The sequence below is a fragment of the Plecotus auritus genome (genome assembly GCF_963455305.1).
Source record: "Plecotus auritus genome assembly, chromosome: 8".
Taxonomy (NCBI): Eukaryota; Metazoa; Chordata; class Mammalia; order Chiroptera; family Vespertilionidae; genus Plecotus; species Plecotus auritus.
In genome coordinates, this window is record NC_137782.1 from 65,217,856 (window position 1) to 65,240,256 (window position 22,401).

General features: G+C 43.0%; 1 protein-coding gene across 2 annotated transcripts in view; it reads right to left on the reverse strand.

Annotated features, from left to right (window-relative positions):
* Positions 1-2,234: 2,234 nt before the first annotated feature.
* The window catches only part of CSNK2A1 (casein kinase 2 alpha 1), a 61,397-nt gene continuing 41,230 nt past the window's right edge, over positions 2,235-22,401 (reverse strand). Inside the window, exons 8-14 of one of the 2 annotated variants that reach the window (XM_080686312.1) lie at positions 15,960-16,070; positions 14,340-14,441; positions 12,987-13,087; positions 11,783-11,931; positions 9,961-10,047; positions 8,015-8,163; positions 5,270-5,920 (exon numbers count right to left, since the gene is read on the reverse strand). In XM_080686312.1, coding sequence (XP_080542438.1) covers positions 8,048-8,163; positions 9,961-10,047; positions 11,783-11,931; positions 12,987-13,087; positions 14,340-14,441; positions 15,960-16,070 — 666 coding nt within the window. In that variant the 3' untranslated portion in view covers positions 5,270-5,920; positions 8,015-8,047. Of the gene's footprint in view, positions 8,164-9,960; positions 10,048-11,782; positions 11,932-12,986; positions 13,088-14,339; positions 14,442-15,959; positions 16,071-22,401 lie in introns of both variants that reach the window. The other variant, XM_080686311.1, reaches the window with a different exon arrangement.

Sequence of the window (22,401 nt, forward strand, 5' to 3'; positions counted from 1 at the left end):
CTATAAACACACAATTCATTGCTAATATTTTTGCTTTAGACCAGGGGTTAGCAAAGGATGGACCATTCACAAACCAAAACCAGCCCACTACTTGACATTCTATGGCCTTTAACAATTTTAAGTGGAGAGAAAAAAATCAAAAGATTAGTGGCACATAAAATATGAAATTTAAATCTGTCCAAAAATAGTTTTATTGAAACAGCCATGCTCATTTGCCTATTGCCTAAGACTGCTTTTATTTATGCTACAACAGTAGAGTGGTTGCAGTAGAAATCATGACCTGCAAAACCTAAAATACTTATCTGCTCCTTTACAGAAAGTTTGCCGACATCATACTTTAGACTTCAACAAAGGTAATTAAAATTTTTCATTTATCCCACTCCCAGTATTCTTTTTTTAATCCTCACCTGAGGACATTTTCCCATTGATTTTTAGGGAGAGTGAAAATAGAGGGAAAGACAGGAACATCGATGTGAGAGAAACACATCATTGGTTGCCTCCTGCATGAGCCCTGATCAGGGCCTGGACTGGGGTGGTGCCTGCAACCAAGGTACATGCCCTTGACTGGAATTGAACCCAGGACCCTTTGGTCTGTAGGCCAATGCTCTATCCACTGAGCCAAACTGGCTAGGGCCCACTTTTAGTATTCTTAATTTTGTTGTATACATCTAAATTTGTCTTGTATCATATTCCTTATGCCTGGAGAACTTTAGTATTTCTTATAGGTCTTCTGGCAATGTATTTCCTCAGTTTTTATCTGAGAAAGGCATTATTTTTCCTTTTTTGAAAGTTATTTGTACTGGGCATAGGATTCTGGGTTGAGTTTTCTTTCAGCACTAAAGCCATTCCATTGTCTTCTAGCTTGAATGGTGTCTGGTAATTCTTAACTATCCTCTGTATGTGCCACTTTATTCCCTGGGTTAAGATTTTCTGTGTAAGCATTTTGAACATGATATGCCTTGTGTGTATAAATTTATTCTGCTTGGTGTTGAGTGTCTTGGATCTATGGTGTGGTGTCTTTCAATTTTGGAAAATTCCCAACATTTGTTCCTCCAAATATTTCTTTGCCCATGTGATTTCATTTGGGCTCTTGTGCTCCAGCAATCCACAAGAGCATGCCTTAGGCCCTGGCTTGGTGGCTCAGTTGGAGCATCATCCTTTACACCAAAAGGCTGCAGGTTTGATCCCCAGTTGGGTTCTGTAGGGGAGGCAAATAATCAATGTTTCTCTCTCCCCCGCTTCCTCTTTCTCTAAGGATAACCTTGGGTGAGGATTAAAAAAAAAAAGAAGAAGAAGAAGAAGAAGAGCATGTCTTGGGTAGCTGCTGCAACTTCAGCATGGGACTCAGAAGGAGCTGCCCCTACATGGAACAAACCCGAAGCCAATCAACATAGTTGCTCAGCCCAGCCAATCCTCAACCTGGAGTAGAGCTGCTTGGCTGAGCCTCGTGTATATCAGTTGAACCTAGATCATCAGCTGACCTAGAAATTTGTGTGAGAATAAAAATTTTTGTTGAAAGGACCAGAGAGCAAAAGCAAGAGAAAGAAAAAAGTTTATCTACATTGGCTGGCTAGAAACCTGGAAAGGGATTCCTGGCAGCACAGGTATGCAAAAGCATTCCAGGAAGCAGAACTAAGTTAGGAAAAATGGGCTCGAATCTCAGGTGCTGGCCTTGGCAGATTGAATTGCTAAGGGTGGGCCTCTTCTTAGCCAGCTCCAGCAGCCCCTCCTCTGGTAAGGACTCCCTGACTATTTTGCCTTCCCTAAGAACTCAGGACTCCTTTCTTTCTACTGAGTTTTTCTGTGACATCTATCTTAACCTCAACCCCAAGGCAACTACAATTAATATTTTGTTTTCTTCCAATCCTTTTTTCTAGAAACAGCCCTTTCAAGTGCCAGGGGATTGTTTCAGTTTCCACCTTGAAAGGCCCAGAGGTTGTCTCCTATCTCCCTGGGGGCATTCTAACCCTATCCCCTAAGGCTCATCTGTTTGTAAGCCTGGTGTCTTAGAGGCCACTGTGACTTCAACATCCACTTACCTTCAGGATGAATTCTGAATGTTTCTGCCACCCAGGAATTTCCATTTCTTTCCTTGAAATTGGCTATTTATTTGAAAGTAAATTATGTTATTTTAGTCAGCATCTTCATGTATTTGGAGCAGGAGGAGTTAGCTGACTACCATTTCGACTGGGCAATCTGATTTTTTCCCCTGGGCAACTTTTTTTTTTTTTTTACAGAGATGAAATGATTCCTTATACACAATTTCATTTCCTGCTTTTGTATTTGAAAAGAACACATTACCCCACAGGATTGAGTCCCATGGACAACAAATGTTTGTTGAAAGGCATCTTACAGGTGAGTACATAAGGAACTGGGTTGAGAAGAAGCTGAGTGGGTGAATGAGGAACAGAATGAGGTATACATGAGATGCGGAGAGCTGTGGCTATCTGGATTCCTTCATAGAACTGCTCAATACACAAAAGCAAGGTCCTGCCTTTCTAGGTAAGCCTACAAATGTTTGACTCTGACTCACAGGGTGGGATCAGGGAACCACTTACCAGCTACTGTTGCTTTCCCTTTTTAGAGGAGCCAAGAAAACATTGCCAAAGCAGGTGATGTAAGAATGAAGCTGATTCAGAAATACCCAATCGCCTTAGAAACTTCTCCAATAAACAGACTGGCCATCCTATAAACTCCCATATGGAGGTAGCTGGGGAGAGCTTCTTACAGTAAGGCCAATGAATATAGCTACAGAGAGGCAAATCCAGTGCAAGAATATTTGGCTTTTAGTAGAGAAATTAAAAATTCAGAGGAGACAGAGTGATAGAATCTTAGAGGGAAATCATAGAGGGTGGGAAAAAGGCAATTCAAATTAGATCCTTGACCTGCATCTGTTGAGAACCTGTCATGTTTAATGTATGCATATTTTCCCTTTCTAGAATAAGACACTTTACAGCCACTTTACCCATAAAAGTATAGCATCCCTTTAGATGTGGCATCATTTTCTGTACATAATCTGGTCAGGATCACTGTTTAGCCTCCAGTCACATATAATTTCACCAACCACTCTTTAAACCAACCTTTTCTTATGTTAATTCAGTCTGGGGTTTGTGGCTTATAATTACAGTTGCAAGCCTCAGGTCAAGTTTCTACTGACCTTGAGATGCTCTTTATGCAACAATACTTCTATTAACTTTTTGTGTGGTTTGGAGGGGTAAGGTGGAGGTGGAAATAGAGGATGAAATTACCATTTATTGAGCATCTATTATGAGTCTGGTCTGGTGCTAAGCATTGTCCTTGTGCTACTCCAGTCAATCATCTTCAATACTGAGGGATAGTGGCCCACTTTAAAGAAAAAAAGGTTTTTATAATTAAGCACAGATTAGTAAGACATACAAGATCATCAGGGAGTTTATATGCAGGTGAGGAGAGAGACAATAAATAAATCAACAAAATACCATAAAAATGCAGGTGTTGCCCTGGCTGGTGTGACACAGTGGTTAGGGCATTGACCCTCATACCAAAGGGTCTTGGTCAAGGGCATGTATCTGGGTTGCAGGTTAAATCCCTGGCCCCAGTTGGGCCTTGTGTAGGAGGCAACCAATGTTATCCTTCGGTGAGGTTAAAAAAAAAAATTCAGGTGTTAAGAAAAAAGGGCAATGGGATAGTGGTAGTGAAGGCAGTGGGAGGAGCAAGGAGACACTTTATATAGGGTGGAGCATCAGGTGACATCAAGTTTTTCAGACCCATTTTGAGGAGGGAACTAGGGGCTACTTTACTTCAAAGCCTTTGGCTAACTTTTTCCTTAAGGAGGAAAAGGCCCTGGAAGACAGCCTTTCTAACATGCATGTCACCGATTACAGGCTATACAGTCCCTACAGCTGAGGCACAGGGAGGAGGAATCACCAGTAGGGAGGCAGATAAAGACTAATGATTAAACAACTACTCAAACCCAACTCTAATCTTAGGAGAGAATCTCCTGGTGGGAATCTTTAGGCAGTTATGACAAAACTAGTTTTTTCAAGAGATGCTCAAACAATCAGTATAAATTATAACCACACTTGACAATAGGTGAAACAAAATGAAATTTAAAGACCAAGAGGAAATTAACATTCCCAAGTATGTCAACCAATCTCCAATTTTCTGTACTACTTTAAGGCTATAATAATTAGCCATACCCTGAAAATCTAATTTTACAAAATATATTCCTGTCTTTAACAGGCTCACTCTAACAATTTAATCTTCCTATATTTATCATGTATAAAATGGGAATGTTAGAAATTAAAGTTCATGTTAGACATTTCAGTTTCAAGATATTACATAATGACTTCTTTATCTAAACCACACTTAACTCCAAATATTGATAAGATGTAGATGCCATAAGATAGTATGCAGTGAAGATTTAAAGGAAACTAATTTTTAAAAACTGTAAATGAGAAAGAATAAAAGGCAATTCAAGTATATACTTTTGTAGAATTTACTTATTTGGCATTGATAAGCAAGTAAAACCCAGTTTCATCTTTTACCAGAACTCTTGATAGTTTTGATCGGAGCTGCCAAGTATGTTCTCATAAGCTCACCAGCACACCTTCATTCCAAGCACTGAGACTTTGCCAAATTGTCTCCGGGACTGGGGTTATCACCTTCCACAGGGCTTATTGCCATTCATTGAACACTGGTCTTTTCTGCTGTGAATAAGCTGTCTCTATGGACCTTTTCACTTAAGAATCATTCAAACTTTCTAAAATTAATGTCAGAGTTGAAAAGGAACTCAGAAGACAACTCACATAGTCTCCCCTGATTGAACACACAAAGAGGTCTGGAGAGATCCAGAGATTGTATAGTGAAATTACTAGCAAAGTCAGGACCAAGGACTAATCCTCCATAACAGGGGGACAAGGAAACTAGGTTTATCAAGGGCTTGATAGGTGCATAATACTTGACATTTACACTGATTCAATTCCAAAGAAGCAGTGGCCCCATTTTATAGATGATGAAACCCATTCAGAAGTTAAGTAATTTGCCATTTGCCAAGTAGCCAAGTACGTGACAAGGGCAGGAATGAAACCAGTCCTGTTTAGCAACATCATGCTCTCTTTCACTGTATCTCAATGTCAAAAACTCCCAGACTTTAGAGCTCCTCAACCAATCTTAAGTCATCCCTCTTCATATCCCTATAAACTCAATATTAAATTTAAAGTACGTGAGAACTAAGCCATCTATCACATACGGTGTCGGTTGGAGAAGCATATACTGCTCAGGCTGTAGGGACATTTCATTTGTTTAAATGTTTTTATTAAAAAAAAAATTTAAAGACCTTCATGGCACAACTTCTTCCCAGCACAGTTATGTTTTAGTTATACCAATTACAATACAATTACAACCAATAAATCAAGGGGGAGAGGGGGAACTTCTGACTTCAAACTTAAAAAAAAGGGGGGGGGAGGGGGGAGAGGGGGAGCCCACTTCAAACAAAGTTTAAAAATACTAAAAAACCTTTCAGAGTAATTGCCAACACAACTGTCTTATATTGGCATTCCATCTCCTGCAATCTGATTAATGCAGACACAGGTAGTGCTGAGAAATAAAGTGTCCCAATACAAGGTATACAGATGAGGTAATTTACAACAAAGAAGTTGTTACTCTGTAAACCCTTGCCCCCCCCCCCAATTGGGTCTTTTTTTTCCATGCTTTTGCAGTGACTCCTTAATTAGCATTTAAAAAAGTTTGTTTCATTTAAAAGGCTCTTGGGTGGCATTTCAGAGTCCTCTGCGTTTACCTTCAGTTTCTTGCAAGGTCTGATGCGTGTTAGGAGGTTCAGCTGTCTGCAGCTCCTCACATCAGCCTCTGCTACACCTAGATTCTCTGAGCTACAAGGGTAGGATGTGAAGTCTTGATTTACAACAACCCTCCTCCCCACCTAAAAAGAAAGAATTCATTAGTCATCGTGTCCTGTTCAAATCACAATCCAGTGCAAACGTAATCACAAATTGCATCTCTGGCACATCCGGTGCTTTTAGCTTCTGCACAAATTCAACATGGTAATCCACACAACATTCTAGGGCATAAAAGGGTCAAGAACAATAAATATCCACTCTAAGTGGCGACAAGAAAGAAAACCACCTGCCACACAGAATGTTCTCCCTATGGTTGAGAAGCATTATAAAAGGAGGCTTTAGCTTTCTCTAAAGTTCACCATTATACTCACTAAAGCCATCACCTTGATAAAGTAAGTTACTAGAGCCAATTTGGGTTACAAAGTTAGATAAGTTCATTAGATTCAACTCCTCAAATAATTACATTTATCTATGACGCCCAGATGAGAAAGGCTTATGAATCTATAAAGGTAGGAGAATGGGGAACTAAGATTTTAGGCCTTAAATATGTTGGAAGAATTTTTCCTAGTCCCCACAAGCAGCTACTGTAATTAAATTAACAGGAGAAAATACAGAGCTGATGATTTTGCTATTGTGCTTAAAAAACTAGGCTTCCTCAGTGAAGCACCTGATAAACTTAGGTGGTTGGATTACAGTGGAAAATCCACTTTACATACACACAAACACACAAAACTGGCGACTTTTCCATCCCCAATCCCTGCACTGCTGAGACACAAAATGAATTTTATGGCAAAGGATCCTTAATCCCCAGAGACGCTTTGGCTTGTGGTGCTTTTTTAAGGCCTCTCTGCCCTGCCCGGTACCATGGGTCAAATGAGGGGTGTATAAAAATGGTGGCCTCAGGAAGCCTCCACGGTACAGGGCTGCAGGCCCCTCAGATGTGAACGTGAGACACCCACCCAGCGAGACCTTTACACAGGGAACTTAAATCTAACCTTGATAAATAAAACCAAACGTTTATTTACACCAAAGAATTCCAACACTGGATCTTTCACATATGAAGGACAAAGTATTATATATATACACACAGTAAGGGGTGGCAGGGCTGTAACAAGAGAGTTTATAGTTTTCCCACAATTACAGGTCTACCATTTCAGTTTCACTGGAGACAGTGGTTCTGCTCCTACCTCTCAGATACATTTACAAGACTGAGGGGCAGGCCTTCTCACTGAATGGCATGTGAAGGGGAAGGTAGGAGGGAAAGAAGGTGGAAAGCTTAAAATGAAACTGTGGTCACATCTCCCATTAGCTCTTAAAGCGTTGTTAACATGAAACCTATACAATTTTTTTTCTTTTGTAAAAAGCAATAAATTATACCCAGTAGCTAACTGAATTCAAAATGGCCAAGTCTCCTTCCAGCTATAGAGTATGTTGGGAGACAGAGGGACGAGGACCAAGGTAAGGAGCCTGGGAGGGAAGGTTATTGAAGTTTTAAACTAAACTTATAAGTGAGTTGGATTTAGGGTCAGGTCAATAAGACATGATTCAGACTGAACAGAAGTTTTCACGACCTGTCAGCACTTTGGGTAGATTTTTCAGCATCTCAATGTAACTATAATTAAGACATATTTCCACTAGATTCATCAGGATAACCCCACTGAAGCACTTTTGGAATAAAGTGATGTAAATGACGAGCAGGACACTGCTTTTATAGGTTGGGTCCTCCCTCCTTCCTTCCCACCTCCCTTGAAGAAGCTACATTTTTGTAATCTCTGGAAAAGAGCATGAGATACAAGCCCCTGGCCCCAAAGTGTGGGATGGTGGGTGAGCAATGGTCGGCATGGGAAGAAATTCCACCCAAATGCAGCAGCAGGAATTGAGGCTGGTTTATCTTTGTTCTTTAGTGATGAGAAACTGAATTTGGAAGGGGAGAAAAAAATTTGTCCGTGAAATATTCCACTTGCAGGTAATTTTTCAGGGAATCCCCTGAGTTATGAAAAGTTCGAGTTAAAAAAAAAAAGAAAGAAAAAAAAAGAAAATCAGCCTATTATAATTCTTTTTTTATGACTGAACTACTATAAATCCACAAGCAACGGTTCAGACACGGTGCTTCTTAAGTTATTTCACCCCTCCCCACCAGGCGCAAGCTGCATCAAGGAGAGAGTCGACTCCCCCACCTCTGCTCAGGCATCAGGAGACAGAAGGGGCCATTACTGCTGAGCGCCAGCGGCAGCCGGAACAGGCATCCCAAGGGGGTTGGCAGCAGCAATCACTGGTGAGCCTGCCAGAGGTCCGAGGGGTGAAGGGGTTGGCACTGAAGAAATCCCTGAAAGAAAACAGATGAGGGTAAGCCAGAGACACGAACCATGGAAATCTTAGTCACCAGTTTTCCATAGACCCTACCTCAAAAGAAGTGACACACACACAATTCTCTTGGTCTGTTCGATGCTTCTATGTCTCTGGATCTATTTTTGTTCATCAGTTTATGTTGTTCATTATATTCCACGCACACAAAAATTCTCTTTATTTAAGGCCTATCTTTTGCCAGATTTTTACAAATTAAACTTTCAAATTAAATCCTCACAAATTAAAATGGCAAGTTCTAATTAATTTAGGGGGTAAAGAAATCAATGCTTGGAGAGTTTAAGCAGTTTGACCAAAGGTAAACAGCTAGTAAAGTTGGCAACTATGCTTGGATTCCAACCCAGGCCTACCTAGGACGGCACTGTACAATCAAATTTCCTGTTCTATAATCTGTGCTAACCTAGTGGCCACTAACCACATGTAGCTACTGAGCACTTGAAATGTGGCTAGTGTAACTACAAAACTTTTTTATAAACATTTATTAAAATTTGCTTAATTTAAATAGCCACATGTGGCTAGTCACCACCATACTGAACAGCAGAGGGCTAGAGTAAAAACTCATGTGCTTATATCACACTGCCAGCTAAAATTTCAAAATTACTTAAAGGAGCACTTCCCACCTCTAAGCTAAAACAGTATTTGAGAAAGTTCAAAAGAATATACAGTTAATAAATCTCCCCTGCCCTGTCACTATAGCACCATTTCTAGGGTATAGCCTTCCAGAAATATTTTATGCATATACATGAATACAATTTTATCAGAATATTCATATGGATACCATATATAGAAATGTGATTATATACTTTTGCCCACTCCTGGTCTTGGACATGGCTCTGCATCTTGCTTATTTTATTTTCACATTATCCTGGAGTTGGAGCTAGAAAAGAACACGAAACATTCATTCTTTTCTCTGGCTGCATAGCATTCCACTGAATGGATGTCCCATAATTCATTTAACAGTTCCCTACTGAGAGCTGTTTTCAATATCTTGCTATTACAAATAAGGCTACAACCTCGGACAACCATCATTTTGCACAAAGGCAAGAGTACCAGGGGATAGATTCTAGAAGGCAGCTAGCTCATTAACAGTAATTCTTTGAGGGGTCTGAGTAAAGGCCCTCACTACAAGTGTACCCATGTGGATCTGCCTGTATGTATAATTCTCACAATATGGACCTATAATTTCTTTAGAATAATTGTGCACTCTGCACAAAAACTTGCTCTAAATCGTAGTGATTCAACAGTAAGGAAAAATAATTTCATATATTTACAATTTATTAGGTACACTGTAATTGCTTTGGGGGGAAAAAAATCAAAGAACCATTCTTTTACTCATATACACCCCACGTGCAAACCCCACCTCTTCTCTCCCCAATTTCTTAATCTTGTTTCTGAGGACCATGTCAACTACTGTGACTCTAAACTGTGAAATAAAAGGATCACCTTTTATTTTTCATGGCTTGTTGGGACATTCATGTCCCTCTGAGACATTTTGGGGATTCTGGCCTAGAAGAGCCTGTTGATAGCCTACTCAAAGTAGTGTCACTGAAGTATATCAAATGTCAAAAGCATCCTGAAGCCTAGTGGAGAGAGCTGCACAGGTTAGTATATCAATTATCAATAAGGTAATCATAACAGAGAGAAGAGGAAGTTCACAAGAAATCAGGTCACAACAGGGACCAAATCAGGCCACAAACAGGGAAGAATAATTGACTTCTACCGCTAAAAAAAAAGGAAAGAAATTCACTAATGAACTGACCTGTCATCATATTGGCGCTGCTGACAGGCGTACTGCCTCCTGGCATGCTAGATGAGCCCATTCGAGCCTGGTCCTTCACAACAGTGTCTAGAAAAAGACAAATATGTTAAGTTCTGTTATGCTTAATGATTAAACTAATGATCTTAAAGCAGTCACGCTCATGCTTTCAATCTTATTTATATTCCATATAATTCCCAGAAGAACTTACGGTGGCAACTGCCTTGTCTTCACCATGAATTAGACAATAGAAAATAGAATTATCTTTCCTGTCAAATTAGTAAAGGCAACCTCTAAAACTAAATGGTAGGAAGATGAGGTAATGATCCATGGTAGATCTAATTTAACACAAAACTGATCCTGTTAGGGTTTAATGAGATAATATAATCTAACCTGGCCTAGAGAGTGATATAGTATCAGAGTGAAATGATCTTATTGCAGTCCACAACTCAACTGGTTAAGCATGCTGCCAAATAGGCCAAAGTTATAGGTTGTGCAAATTAGTGCTATTACCATAGACTTCAGGTCAGTCTGCTTCAGATACAGGAGACTGGGCAACCACATAATCAGTTCACTACAAAACCACTCCAACACTCCAAGAAATAATCCAATGTTGAAGCTAACATCACAGTGGAGATGGAGTGGGTCTAATCGACATTTTCACCCAGGACAGCACAGTTAGCTATATCACAAACCTAAGTCAAGGTGTTCATACAGTTATGATTTTCAAGCTTCCTTGGCTCTCCAATAAATTATAACCAGAGACAGGACAGATATAGGGCTATCCTATCCAATAAAAGGGTAATATGCAAATTAACTATCACTCCATCACAAAGATGGTAGTGCCCAGTCCTCTCAGCCCTGTCGGAGTCCCCCAGTCCTGGGGGGGAGGGGGGCGCGGCCATTGAGAGCAGGCAGCATGAGCGGCCTGGCAGAATGCTTGCTTTGTCACCATGGCAACAAGGCAAGCGTTCTGCCCCAGCCCCTCAGAGGGCCTCTGGGGGACAGGGGGCCGGCTCGCAGCCTCCACAGCCGAGCGCAGGCTGAGAGAGGAGACGGTGGGCCCGCCTCCCACGGAAGCAGCGCAGCTCCTGGCGGTGCGCTACAGTTCCCACTGGCTCCCGCAGAAGTGGCGGGCAGCCAACTGCGCGATATTGCACTATAGGCTACTAGTCTATATATAAAAGCCTAAGCGACCATCTGACTGTCCAACCAGTAGCTGTGATGTGCACTGACCACCAGGGGGCAGACGCTCAATGCAGGAGCTGCCGAGCTGTGGTGATTTGGCAGCTGCAGGTCTAGGGTGATGCACCTGGAATCAGAGAGGAGGATGCCTGATTCTGGGGTGCGTCACCAGAGAACTGTCCTCTCGCAATCCGGGACCCCTTGGGGGATGTTGGAGAGCTGGTTTTGGCCCGATCCCCACAGGCCAGACGGAGGGACCCCACCCACCAGTGTACGAATCCGTGCACCAGGCCTCTAGTTCATTATAATCCAACCACTCCAGACTAGCTAACCCCTGATAAGTGTCACTCACACAGTAAGAAAAGCAGTTTGTTTAGGAACAATCATGTATTAAGTACTGTTAGACAAGAACCCTTCCAACAATTCTGTAAGACAGTTGCCATCACCGTCCTCATTTGAAGAAACCAAGGCTCACTGTGGGTGAAATAACTTTGCCACAGATAAGCAGAACTGGGATTCCAACTCTCTTCTTGCGGGACCGTGGGTCCACAGATTTCTTCACAGCATGTATTTTCCCTTGTCTTGTACTGTCTGCTGGGCAGACCTACACAGGCTCTGTGGATTGAACAGTTGGACTCACAGAAATAGGGGTGTTCCATGGCTTCTCTTGCGGTGAGCCGTGACTGGTGGTCGTATCGTAGCAGCTTGTCCAGGAAATCCAAGGCCTCAGGGCTGACAAGGTGCTGGTTTTCACTGTGGACAAAGCGTTCCCATCGCTTACGGGAGTGTCTGCAGAGCCAAAAGGGGTAATGAGAAATGAAACAAGGGGTAAAGAAGCCCAACATTTATTTCCCTCCTAAATTTTTCCTTAGTGACTAGGAGCCCAGCCACTAGCAAAAAGAAATCAAAACTCAAGAGAGCAGTTTTATAGCACTCTGTCACTAGGGAGACAACCAAGCTAACTGGAGAGACTGAAAACAGCAGTGTTGCACAAAAGAGAAATCTGGTTGCTCACAATTTTACAAACCATAATTCATGTTCCTTTACAATACTGAATATTTCTGCACAGCAAGGAGGGTCAGGTGGCTAGTCTAACCAGGCCTCTTTCCCATCCCCTCACACATTCCTGGCATCTCTGTCACTTGGCCAGCAAAACCTTTGCATCAGGAAAGTCCACCTCCTGGTAAGTGGTGAATGAATTAGTATTGTGCCTAGCCACTATTTTCAGAGTCTGTTCATTGTCTGTCTGCACATCAGTCTTGAAACATACATTTCCTATTACTATTTATTTCTCTTAGGGGGTTTTGTCATTTGGAGAAGCTAAGTCAACTGTAACCCTTCTATTAGAATCCACATTTCATTAATTTTACAGGAATCCTCTGACAATAATCTCCACACCCATCCTGTAAGTGAATTTGGGAAAATGGCCACTCAATCCAGTGATTTTATCACAGGATCACCCAAGCAGCATCCTACAGTACAGGACCAGTGATGCTTCAGCAATGCTGGCAAAGAGGATGTAACTATTTTTTTTAAATAGTTTTAAAGAAATATATTTTAATGGTTTTTAGAGAGAGGAAGTGAGAGGGAGAGAAACATCAATGTGAGAACAAAACATCGATCAGCTGCCACCTGCACGCCCCCCACCGGGGAATCAAGCCTGCAATCTGGTATGTGCCCTGACCAGTAATCAAACCGGCAACCTTTCAGTGCACAGGATGACACCAAACCAACTGAGCCACACTGGCCAGGGTCATAACTACTTTTTGAGGATCCAAAGGGTCAATTTACAGTGTGTCTTAAAGTGATTAATGCACAGATGCATAGATTTTGTTTTGACTCACCTGCCCAAGATATCATTGAAACGTGGATCTAATTCAATGTTGTATTTGTCAATATAGTCATATAAATCTTCTGTCCCCAGAACCTTGGCTATCCTCACCAACTAGGTTTGAAGAAAGACAAAAACCCACACAACAATCATGTTACAAGATTAAATCAACGAACAGCCATTACTGGATTAACAGCAAGGGATCATCATGGCTACAGGTATGAATATACACTCAATTTACTTTAGATTCCTGTGTACCGTAGGAATAATTTCCATACAATATTCTCTAAATCAGAACTCAATGTGATGGTGTAAAAAAAGAAAGAACAATGATATAACCTGGTTCCTTCCCCTTGAAATGTCTTCCAGATGAAATCTTATGTTTTTACCCTCATAACCCAGCTAAGGGTGTCACTTCTTTTGGGAAACTCCCCTTGTACACTCAGACCACTCACTCCCACAACTGCCTTTTGTACCTTGTCTATGTTTCTATTTTGACATTTATAACTGTAACTTATTTCCTTGTATGTTTGATTCCCTTACTAAACTATGAACTATTTGAGAGGCTGGACTAATTCTATTTTCTTAGTACTTTTAAAAATATGTTTTTAATGACTTTTTATAGAAAGAGGAAGGGAGAGAGAGATAGAAACACCAATGAGAGAAACATCATTGATCAGCTGCCTCTTGCAAGTCCCCTAGTTTTGGATCGAGCCCCAAATCCAGCATGTGTCCTGACCGGAAATTGAACCAGTGACTTCTTAGTGCCTGGATGGACGCTCAACCACTCAGCCACAGAGGCCAGGGCTAGACTAAACTTAAAAAAAAAAAAAAAGAAGAAGAAGAAGTCTTCCCCAACCCTGCATGGCACCTCATAAAGACTAGCTGATTTTAATTGATCTTCAAGGGGAACTGGAGCTAGTATAAAAAAATCTATATTTCTACTGACATACACCAACTCAATCCATATAAAGAGACAAAAGGATCATAGAAATACCATATATAAACCAACATGTTGAAGAAAATATTCCCAACTTTAGTAAAAATTCACATTAAAGAATTCTAAGGTAATGTCCTATTTTATATGTATAATTTACAATAAAACAAGCAAACAAATCAAAAGACTAGGGGAAAAACTCAGTGATTTCAAAAGGCTAGACGGTAGCTCCTAAAACACCAATATAAGGATCGATGTTGGGCTAACTGAATAAGCCATGAATTGAAAATTATTCTAGGGTCTCACTCTAAATGATTGGGATGGGCATCTAGATTTTAGCAAAATCCACCACAGTTTCTACTAAGTAGCCAGATCTCATCATCACTAGGTTAGCCCAGTAAGTTGCCTAATGAGAACAACATGTATCACCTGATCGTAATTGTCATGTCCATGAAAAAATGGCTCCTTCCGAAAAATCATACTTGCCAGCATACAGCCCAAGCTCCACATATCCAAACTATAATCGTACATCTGCAATGAAGTTAAAAAAAAGTCAGTTATAAATGAAATGACAATAAATTATCTTGTACTTTCCAAATAAAACATTACTATTTTTAAAAAAAAAAATCACTCCACTAAAATGTCTAAACACCAATAATATCTTCATATATTTTTCAGTTTTTTCTTTATGCATTTCCCCCATTTTAAAACAATCTGTACATACTATTTTGAATTACCTTTTTCACTCACATAAAAACATCTCAAGTTGTTAGCCTCTGGAAACCTTTTAATGTATAACATTATTTTATTGAACAAATGTTTCAGAATTTAATCTTTAATTTCCCTATAATAGGATAGTGTTTTGTTTAATAATACAATAATTATAAATAATATCATAAAGAATATTTTTGGCCCTGGTCAGGTTGCTCAGTTGGTTATAGCATTGATACGCCAAGGTTGTGGGTTCAATCCCCAGAGAGGGCACATATAAGAATCAATCACTGAGTGCATAAATAAGTGGAACAAAAATCAATATTTCTCTCTCAAAAAAGCAGTAATTATTTTAAAGAAAGAGTATTTTTATGCATAAAATGTTCGAGCTCAGGGTTATATCAAGATCCCAGAAAATTAATTTCTAGGACAGTCTGAACTTTTTAAGGTACCTGATAACATCTGGGAGGATTGGGCATGAAAGATACGCCCAAGGATTTTATTTGTGAGAGGAGGGCTTTTTTAGTAAAAGGAAGGTCTTTATATATATAACTAGAGGCCTGGTGCACAAATTTGGGCACAGGTGGGGTCTGGCTGGCCAAGGGGAGGGGCCGTGGGTGGTTGGCCAGCGGGCCCTACCCCGATCAGGCCAGTTGGCTGGCCGCAGTGGGCGTCATAGCTATCAGTGGTTCCAGTCATTCTGGCGTTCCGGTTGCTGGCTTTTTATATATATAGATACAATTTATGAAAATCTTGAGAGCATTATTTTAGTTTAGTCCTTAGGTTGGTTAAACCTAAGCTCTGGAGTTTCTAAATACAAAAGGTTATCTTTGGTGTACTTTTTCTTCAGTTAGGATCAAATGCAGATCTATTCATATTCTACTGACAACATGATAATAAAAACATAAGTTACAGTAGATGAATTGAGGTGATTCATATTTTAAATTTATATAAAAGGGACAGCCATGGACATGTCTAAGTAACCTACTCAAAATGACATTTTTCACAAATTACGTACAAAAATAAGCATAGAACAGACACTTTTTTGTTTGTTAACCCTCACCTGAGGATATTTTTTCCATTTTAGAGAGAGTGGAAGGGAGGGAGGAGGGAGGGGTGGAGAAAAAGACACACACACACACACACACACACACACACACTGATTATTTGCCTACTGTATATGCCTTGACCTGGGCTAGGGATCAAACCTGCAACCCAGGTAAGTGCCCTTGACCAGGAATCAAACATGCAACGCTTTGGTTTGGGGCTGACGCTCTAATCACTGAGCAACACTGGCCAGAGCTAGGACAGAAATTTTATTTGCCTTTCTCTTCTCACCTGATAGTCTACAAGTAGCTCAGGACCTTTGAAGTATCGAGAAGCAACTCGGACATTATATTCTTGGCCAGGATGGTAAAACTCAGCTAAACCCCAGTCTATTAGCCGTAGCTGAAAGAAAAAAAGAGAATAAATCATAAGCAATTTTATCTTCCAAGCTACTCCATACGTTGCCTTTAGGGTACTCTTTTAAAAACTAGAGGCCTGGTGCACGACATTCATGCACAGGTGCGGTCCCTAGGCCTGGCTGGATATCAAAGCACAAGTGTCTGGCATAGAAGTGCAGGTCCCAGCTGACCTTTGGGTCCTGGGCAGCACCTGGGTTGCCAGGCACCTGAGCGTGGGGGCTTCCCCGGTGCCTGAGCCCTGGCGTCTCTGGGGAGGGTAGCAGGGGGAGTTCGAGCAAGCTTAGCGGACACCCCACATTCTCACCGCATCTCCATCTCCGTCAACCCTGCCCCAAGGTAGCGAGAGATCACAGCCCCCCGCCTGGGCGCCATAGGAGGTTTGTCGCCACCACCCACCCCAAATTCTCCGTCCCACCCCAGGGCCCTGCCCCGATTGGGTGATGGGGGCTTGCTGGCTGGGGGGAGGGACCTAGGAGGTTGGCCACCAGCCCCAAAGAGGGAGGTGGCGTTCAGCCGCCCTGGGAAAGGGGACACATCCCCCACCACCCACCCCCGGTTCCCCGTCCCAGCCTAGGGCCTGCGGGCCGGGGGCAGCTCCATCTGTTGAGCGTCTGCTCCCTGGTGGTCAGTGCACATCATTGTGACCGGTTGTTCCGTCATAATGGCCGGTTAGGCGCATAAATATATATATATATATATATATATATATATATATATATATATATATATATATATATACACATACACACACACACACACACACACACTGGTGGCCCGGGGCACAAAATTCGTGCACATTAAAAGGGGATTAGAGGAAATATTTTAATATTGCTATTTGCCCTTTCTCTATAATAGAAGTGTCAGAAATGAAAGAAAATTAGTAAAATGTATATGAAAATCTTCCTTTGTCAGAATCTGGGGTGCACCATGGGACCCAGAGTCAAGTCCCCACCCACCCACATGCGCCTCAAAATCATGTGAGACCCAGACCCAGCCGGCCCCCCGCATTGGGCTAGATCCACACCCGGCTGGTCCCACTCTTGTCATGCCCAGCCGGGCAGGGGGTGTGGCCTGAGGTCCCCTGTCAAGCCCCACCAGGTGGGGGGCATGCCTTGCAGTCCCCCGTCAAGACCCACCAGGTGGGTGGCACAGCCTCAGGTCCCCCATCTAGCCCTGCTGGGCGGGAGGTGCAGCCTGAGGCCTCCCGGCCCAGGGCGAGGGGAGCAGCCTGAGGTCCCCCGGCCCAGCACGAGGACGGCGCACCTTGAGGTCCCACGTCAAGTCCCGCCGGGCTGGGGGTATGGCCTGAGGTCCCCTGGCCTACCACCAGGGTGGGGGGAGCAGCCTGAGGTCCCCTGTCAAGCCCCACGGGGGCTAAGGGGGGGGAGGCCACAGCCTTAGGTTCCTGCTGATTGCTTGTTAAGGCCCCTTATGGGAACTCAGCGTCCACTGTGGGCACAACCATCTTTGTGGCAGAGTTGGCAGAGTGACAGTCAATTTGCATAGTCCCTCTTTATTATATAGGACTAGAGGCCCTGTGCACGAAATTCGTGCACTTGGGGGGGGGCGGGGTCGTCCCTCAGCCCGGCCTGCACCCTCTTGCGGTCCGGGAGCCCTCGGGAGATGTCCGACTGACATCAGTGGGACATCCTCAGCGCTGCCGTGGAGAGGGAGAGGATCCTGCCACCGCCGCTGCGCTCGCCAGTCATGAGTCCAGCTTCTGGCTGAGTCGCACTCCCCTTGTGGGAGTGCACTGACCACCAGGGGGCAGCTTCTGCGTTGAGTGTCTGCCCCCTGGTGGTCAGTGCACATCATAGCAACGGGTCATTCTGCTGTTTGGTCGATCTGCATATTAGCCTTTTATTATATAGGAGGATACCAGCCATGTCACTTTAAATTAAAACCCCTTCAGTAACTACCTATTAAACAGGGGAGACAAAAGTAGATTTACAGTTTTCCTATGGAAAAATATAATACAAAAATAAATAATACAGGAATAAACTGTGTTTCACATACCAACAACTGTAAACCTAGTTTTGCGAACCACTGTATTTAAGATGAAAATCAAACTTTTTGGAAAAACCCTGTTTAGCTTGATATATTGAGTTCTCATGACTTAAATCTTGTGCTCTAGGGAAACCTGCTGAAAGACAATTTCATTTTGTGCTTCTGCAAATTTCTTATACTGCTCAGCTGAATAGAATGTCTAGACTTTTCCTAGACTCCTATTGGTGAACATCTCATCTTTTGAGATAGTTAAGTTAGGCCCTCACTGAAGTCTTTTCTAATTATCAAGTAGGACCAACCATTGCCTTTAGCCCCTCCCTGAACCGCAAACAATGAAGTTGATGCTCTAACTACTCAGCCAGGGTGAACCCACAATTCTTTATTGTATACTAGAGGCCCGGTGCACGGAATTCGTGGGGGGGGGGGGGAGGGAGGAATGTGTCCCTCAGCCCAGCCTGCAACCTCTCCAATCTGGGACCCTTCAAGGGATGTCTGACTGCCCGTTTAGGCCCGATCCCACTCTCACAATCCAGGACTACTGGCTCCCAACCGCTTGCCTGCCAGCCTGATCACCCCCTAACCACTCCCCTGCCAGCCTGATTGACACCTAACTGCTCCCCTGCCAGCCCGATTGCCCCTAACTGCCCGCCCCTGCCAGCCTGGTCACCCCTAACTACCCTTGCCTGTCGGCCTGGTTTTCCCTAACTGCCCTCCCCTGCAGGCCTGGTAGCCCCCAACTGCCCTCCCCTGCTGGCCTGGTCACTCCTAATTGCCCTCCCTTGCCAGCCTGGTCACCCCTAACTGCCCTCCCCTGCCAGCCTGGATGCCCCCACAACTGCACTCCCCTGCAGACCTGATAGCCCCCAATTGTCCTCCCCTGCAGGCCTGGTCCCTCCCAACTGCCCTCCCCTACAGGCCTGGTCACCACTAACTGCCCTCCCCTGCTGGCCCGGTCACCCCTAACTGCCCTCCCTTGCCAGTCTGGTCGCCCCTAACTGCCCTCCCCTGCCAGCCTGGGTCCCCCCGCAACTGCCCTCCCCTGCAGGCCTGATAGCCCCCAACTGCCCTCCCTTGCAGGCCTGGTCCCTCCCAAATGCCCTCCCCTGCTGGCCATCTTGTGTCCACACAGGGGCAGCCACCTTTGACCATATGGGGGCAGCCATCTTGTGTATTGGAGTGATGGTCAATTTGCATATTACCTCTTTATTATATAGGATTTGTTTCCTATCTTTTTTTTTTCCAAAATGGACTGTAAACTCCTTGAAGGTAGGGACTGTTTTATTCACCTTTTAAATTCAACATAATGCCTAGTACACACAAGAAAAACAAAAAAGTATTTGTTGAGTGAATGAAGAGAAAAGCTGCACAAAATGGCCCTTACCAAAATGTATCCTGAAAGTGGTAAAAGTACTAGTACAGTCAAGAGGCAACCTTATTTGTCCATTGTATAAAACATAAGCATGATTTGAATTGTGGGTACTAAGGTGTGACTAATCTGTCACTGTTAACTAGGTACAGTGTCTTCATTGTTTTGGTGAACAAAGGGAATTATATATAACAAAAGGTATAAAAGTAAAATTGTTTTAGTCTTTTTCTCCAACCCCTTAAAAAAAGTGCTTCAGAGCTATCCCTGAGTTTCCTTTTTTTAGCAACAAGTATTCCCAGATGAGTATTTCTGGCCCCCTGGCTTCACACACAGCGTATCAGTGTTTCTCACTCTCTAGCCCAGCGGTCACCAACCAGTGGTCCGGACCACTGGTGGTCTGTGAGGTCCAAAAGGTTTGCGACCGCTGCTCTAGCCCATGTCTTCTACCAGCCATCTCTGCCTGTCTGATCACCTAACAAACATCTCAGAACTAAACCTCTAATTATTCCCTTTCTCCCACAGCCCCCGCCTTGTCAGTTAAAGGTAATTCCATTTACCCTATCATTCAGGCCAAAAACACTCCACCCTGGACTCTTGTCTCCCTTACAACCCATATCTATCTAATCTGTCAACAAATCTTGTTGGCTCATATTCTGACCATCATTATCACCTCCACTGCTACTACCCTGGTTCATGCTACCACCATCCTTGTCTGATTTACTGCAATAGCCCCTTCTCATAACTTGTCAAGCTGCTTTCACTCTTGCCCCCCTGTATTCTCTACACAGCAACAAGAATGATCCCTTTTGAATGATATATATATCATTAAAAATATATTTATTGACTTTTTTACAGAGAGGAAGGGAGGGGGAGAGAGAGTTAGGAACATCAATGAGAGAGAAACATCAATCAGCTGCCTCCTGCACACCCCCTACTTTGGATGTGCCCACAACCAAGTACATGCCCTTGACCGGAATCGAATCTGGGACCCTTGAGTCCGCAGGCTGACGCTCTATCCACTGAGCCAAATTGGTTAGGGCTAAATGCTTTATATTTTTAAAATGATTATAAATTTACTAGTAGCCCTGCGCACGAATCCATGCGCCAGTAGCTCTCTGCAGGGCCTGGCTGCTCCACGCCCGCTGTCTAGAGGCTCTCCACGGCCCAGAGGCCCATCCGCGGCCGGGCACGGAACGCTTGCCTCGTTGCTGGGGCGATGACACAAGCATTCCACCGGGCTGCTCATGCTGCCCGACTGGGGAACTCCAGAGGGGCTGAGAGGACTGGGTGGGTGCTGCCTTCTTGTGGCTATGGGTGCCACCATCTTTGTGACGGAGGGACGGTTAATTTGCATATTACCCTTTTATTAGATAGGATACTAAGTTGGGAATTCTGTGTACCCTTCACCCAACTTTACATTTCTGAATGGTATAACATCAAAACTAGGAAACTGACATTGGCACAATCCACAGACATACCTTATTATTCACCAGTTTTACATGCTGGTGTGTGTGTGTGTGTGTGTGTGTGTGCACAGTTCTGCGTAACTTTATCATGTGTAGATTCAGATAACTCCTACCATAAGATACAAAACTATTTCATCATCACAGATGTCCCTTTTGCTATTACTTTTCCACTTCTAACCCCTGGCAACCTCTATTCTGTAGCTCTAAGACTTTGAGAATGTATTATAAATGGAAAAATCAGCACAACTTTCCTTTTTCCACTCAGCATGAGATCCAACCAAGTTGTTGCATTATCAGTAATAGTTCATTCCTTTTTATTCCTGAGTAATACTATTCAGCAGTAACACTACATGGTATAGATATACCTGTTTGATTAACCATTCTCTCACTGAAGGACATTTGGCCCCCCCAATTTTCTTTTTTAAAAAAATAGTCTTTTTAAATTAAATAAAGAGGGTAAGACAGAGAGAAACATCGATGTGAGGGAAACACATCGAATGGTTGACTTCTGCATGTGCCCTGACCAGGGCCCGGGAGGAGCCTGCACCCAAGGTATGTGCCCTTGACCGGAATCGAACCCGGGACCCTTTGGGCTACAGGCCGATGCTCTATCCATTGAGCAAAACCAGCTAGGGCCCAATTTTTAACTATTAGGAATAAAGCTGCATTCATATACAGGTTTTTGTGCAGACCTAAGGCTTGGTTTCTCTGGAATAAATGCCACTGCTGGACTGTTTGGTAAACATGTTTATTTAGCTTTTTTACTTGTAATATGTCTTTTTAAAAAATTGATTTTAGAGAGAATGGGAGGGAAAGAGAGAAATATCAATGTGAGAGAGAAACGTTGGGGACTGGAAACACAAACTGGGCATGTGCCCTCACCTGGAATTGAACCAGTGACCTTCCAGTGAACAGGATGATGCTCAACAAAGTGACCCACTCTAGCTGGCGCTGTTTGTTTAGCTTTTAAAGAAACCAACAAACTATAAAACAATAGGCTGGCATTTTCCAAAATGGCTGTGCCACTTTACATTCCCACCAACAATGTATAAGAGATTGAATTTTTCTGCATCCTTGCCAGCATTTGGTATTGCACTATTTTTTAAATTGTTCTAACAGGTGTGTAGTAAACTTTAAAAATGCCAAGTGAGAGCTTGCCGACCCTTCCCTCAAACCCTGCAAAAGCTCTGCATCTTTAGAGAAAAGTTCTGACAATATTTAAGGTTTTACATGACCTGGCTTTCTTTATTTCTCTCATCCCACTCCCACTTCCCATCCCTGTCTCCACTGTATATCCTTGCCACTGTTCCAACAAGCCGGGCACATTTTTGCCTCAGAACTTTGCATCCTCTGAGACATATTTCTTGCTAAGGTTGCATGGCTGATGCCCTCAAGTGTTCTCTAAATATGTCATCTTCCCAATGAAATCTTCCCTTTACTCCTTGTTTAAAACCGCAACATCCCCCGTTCTTCCC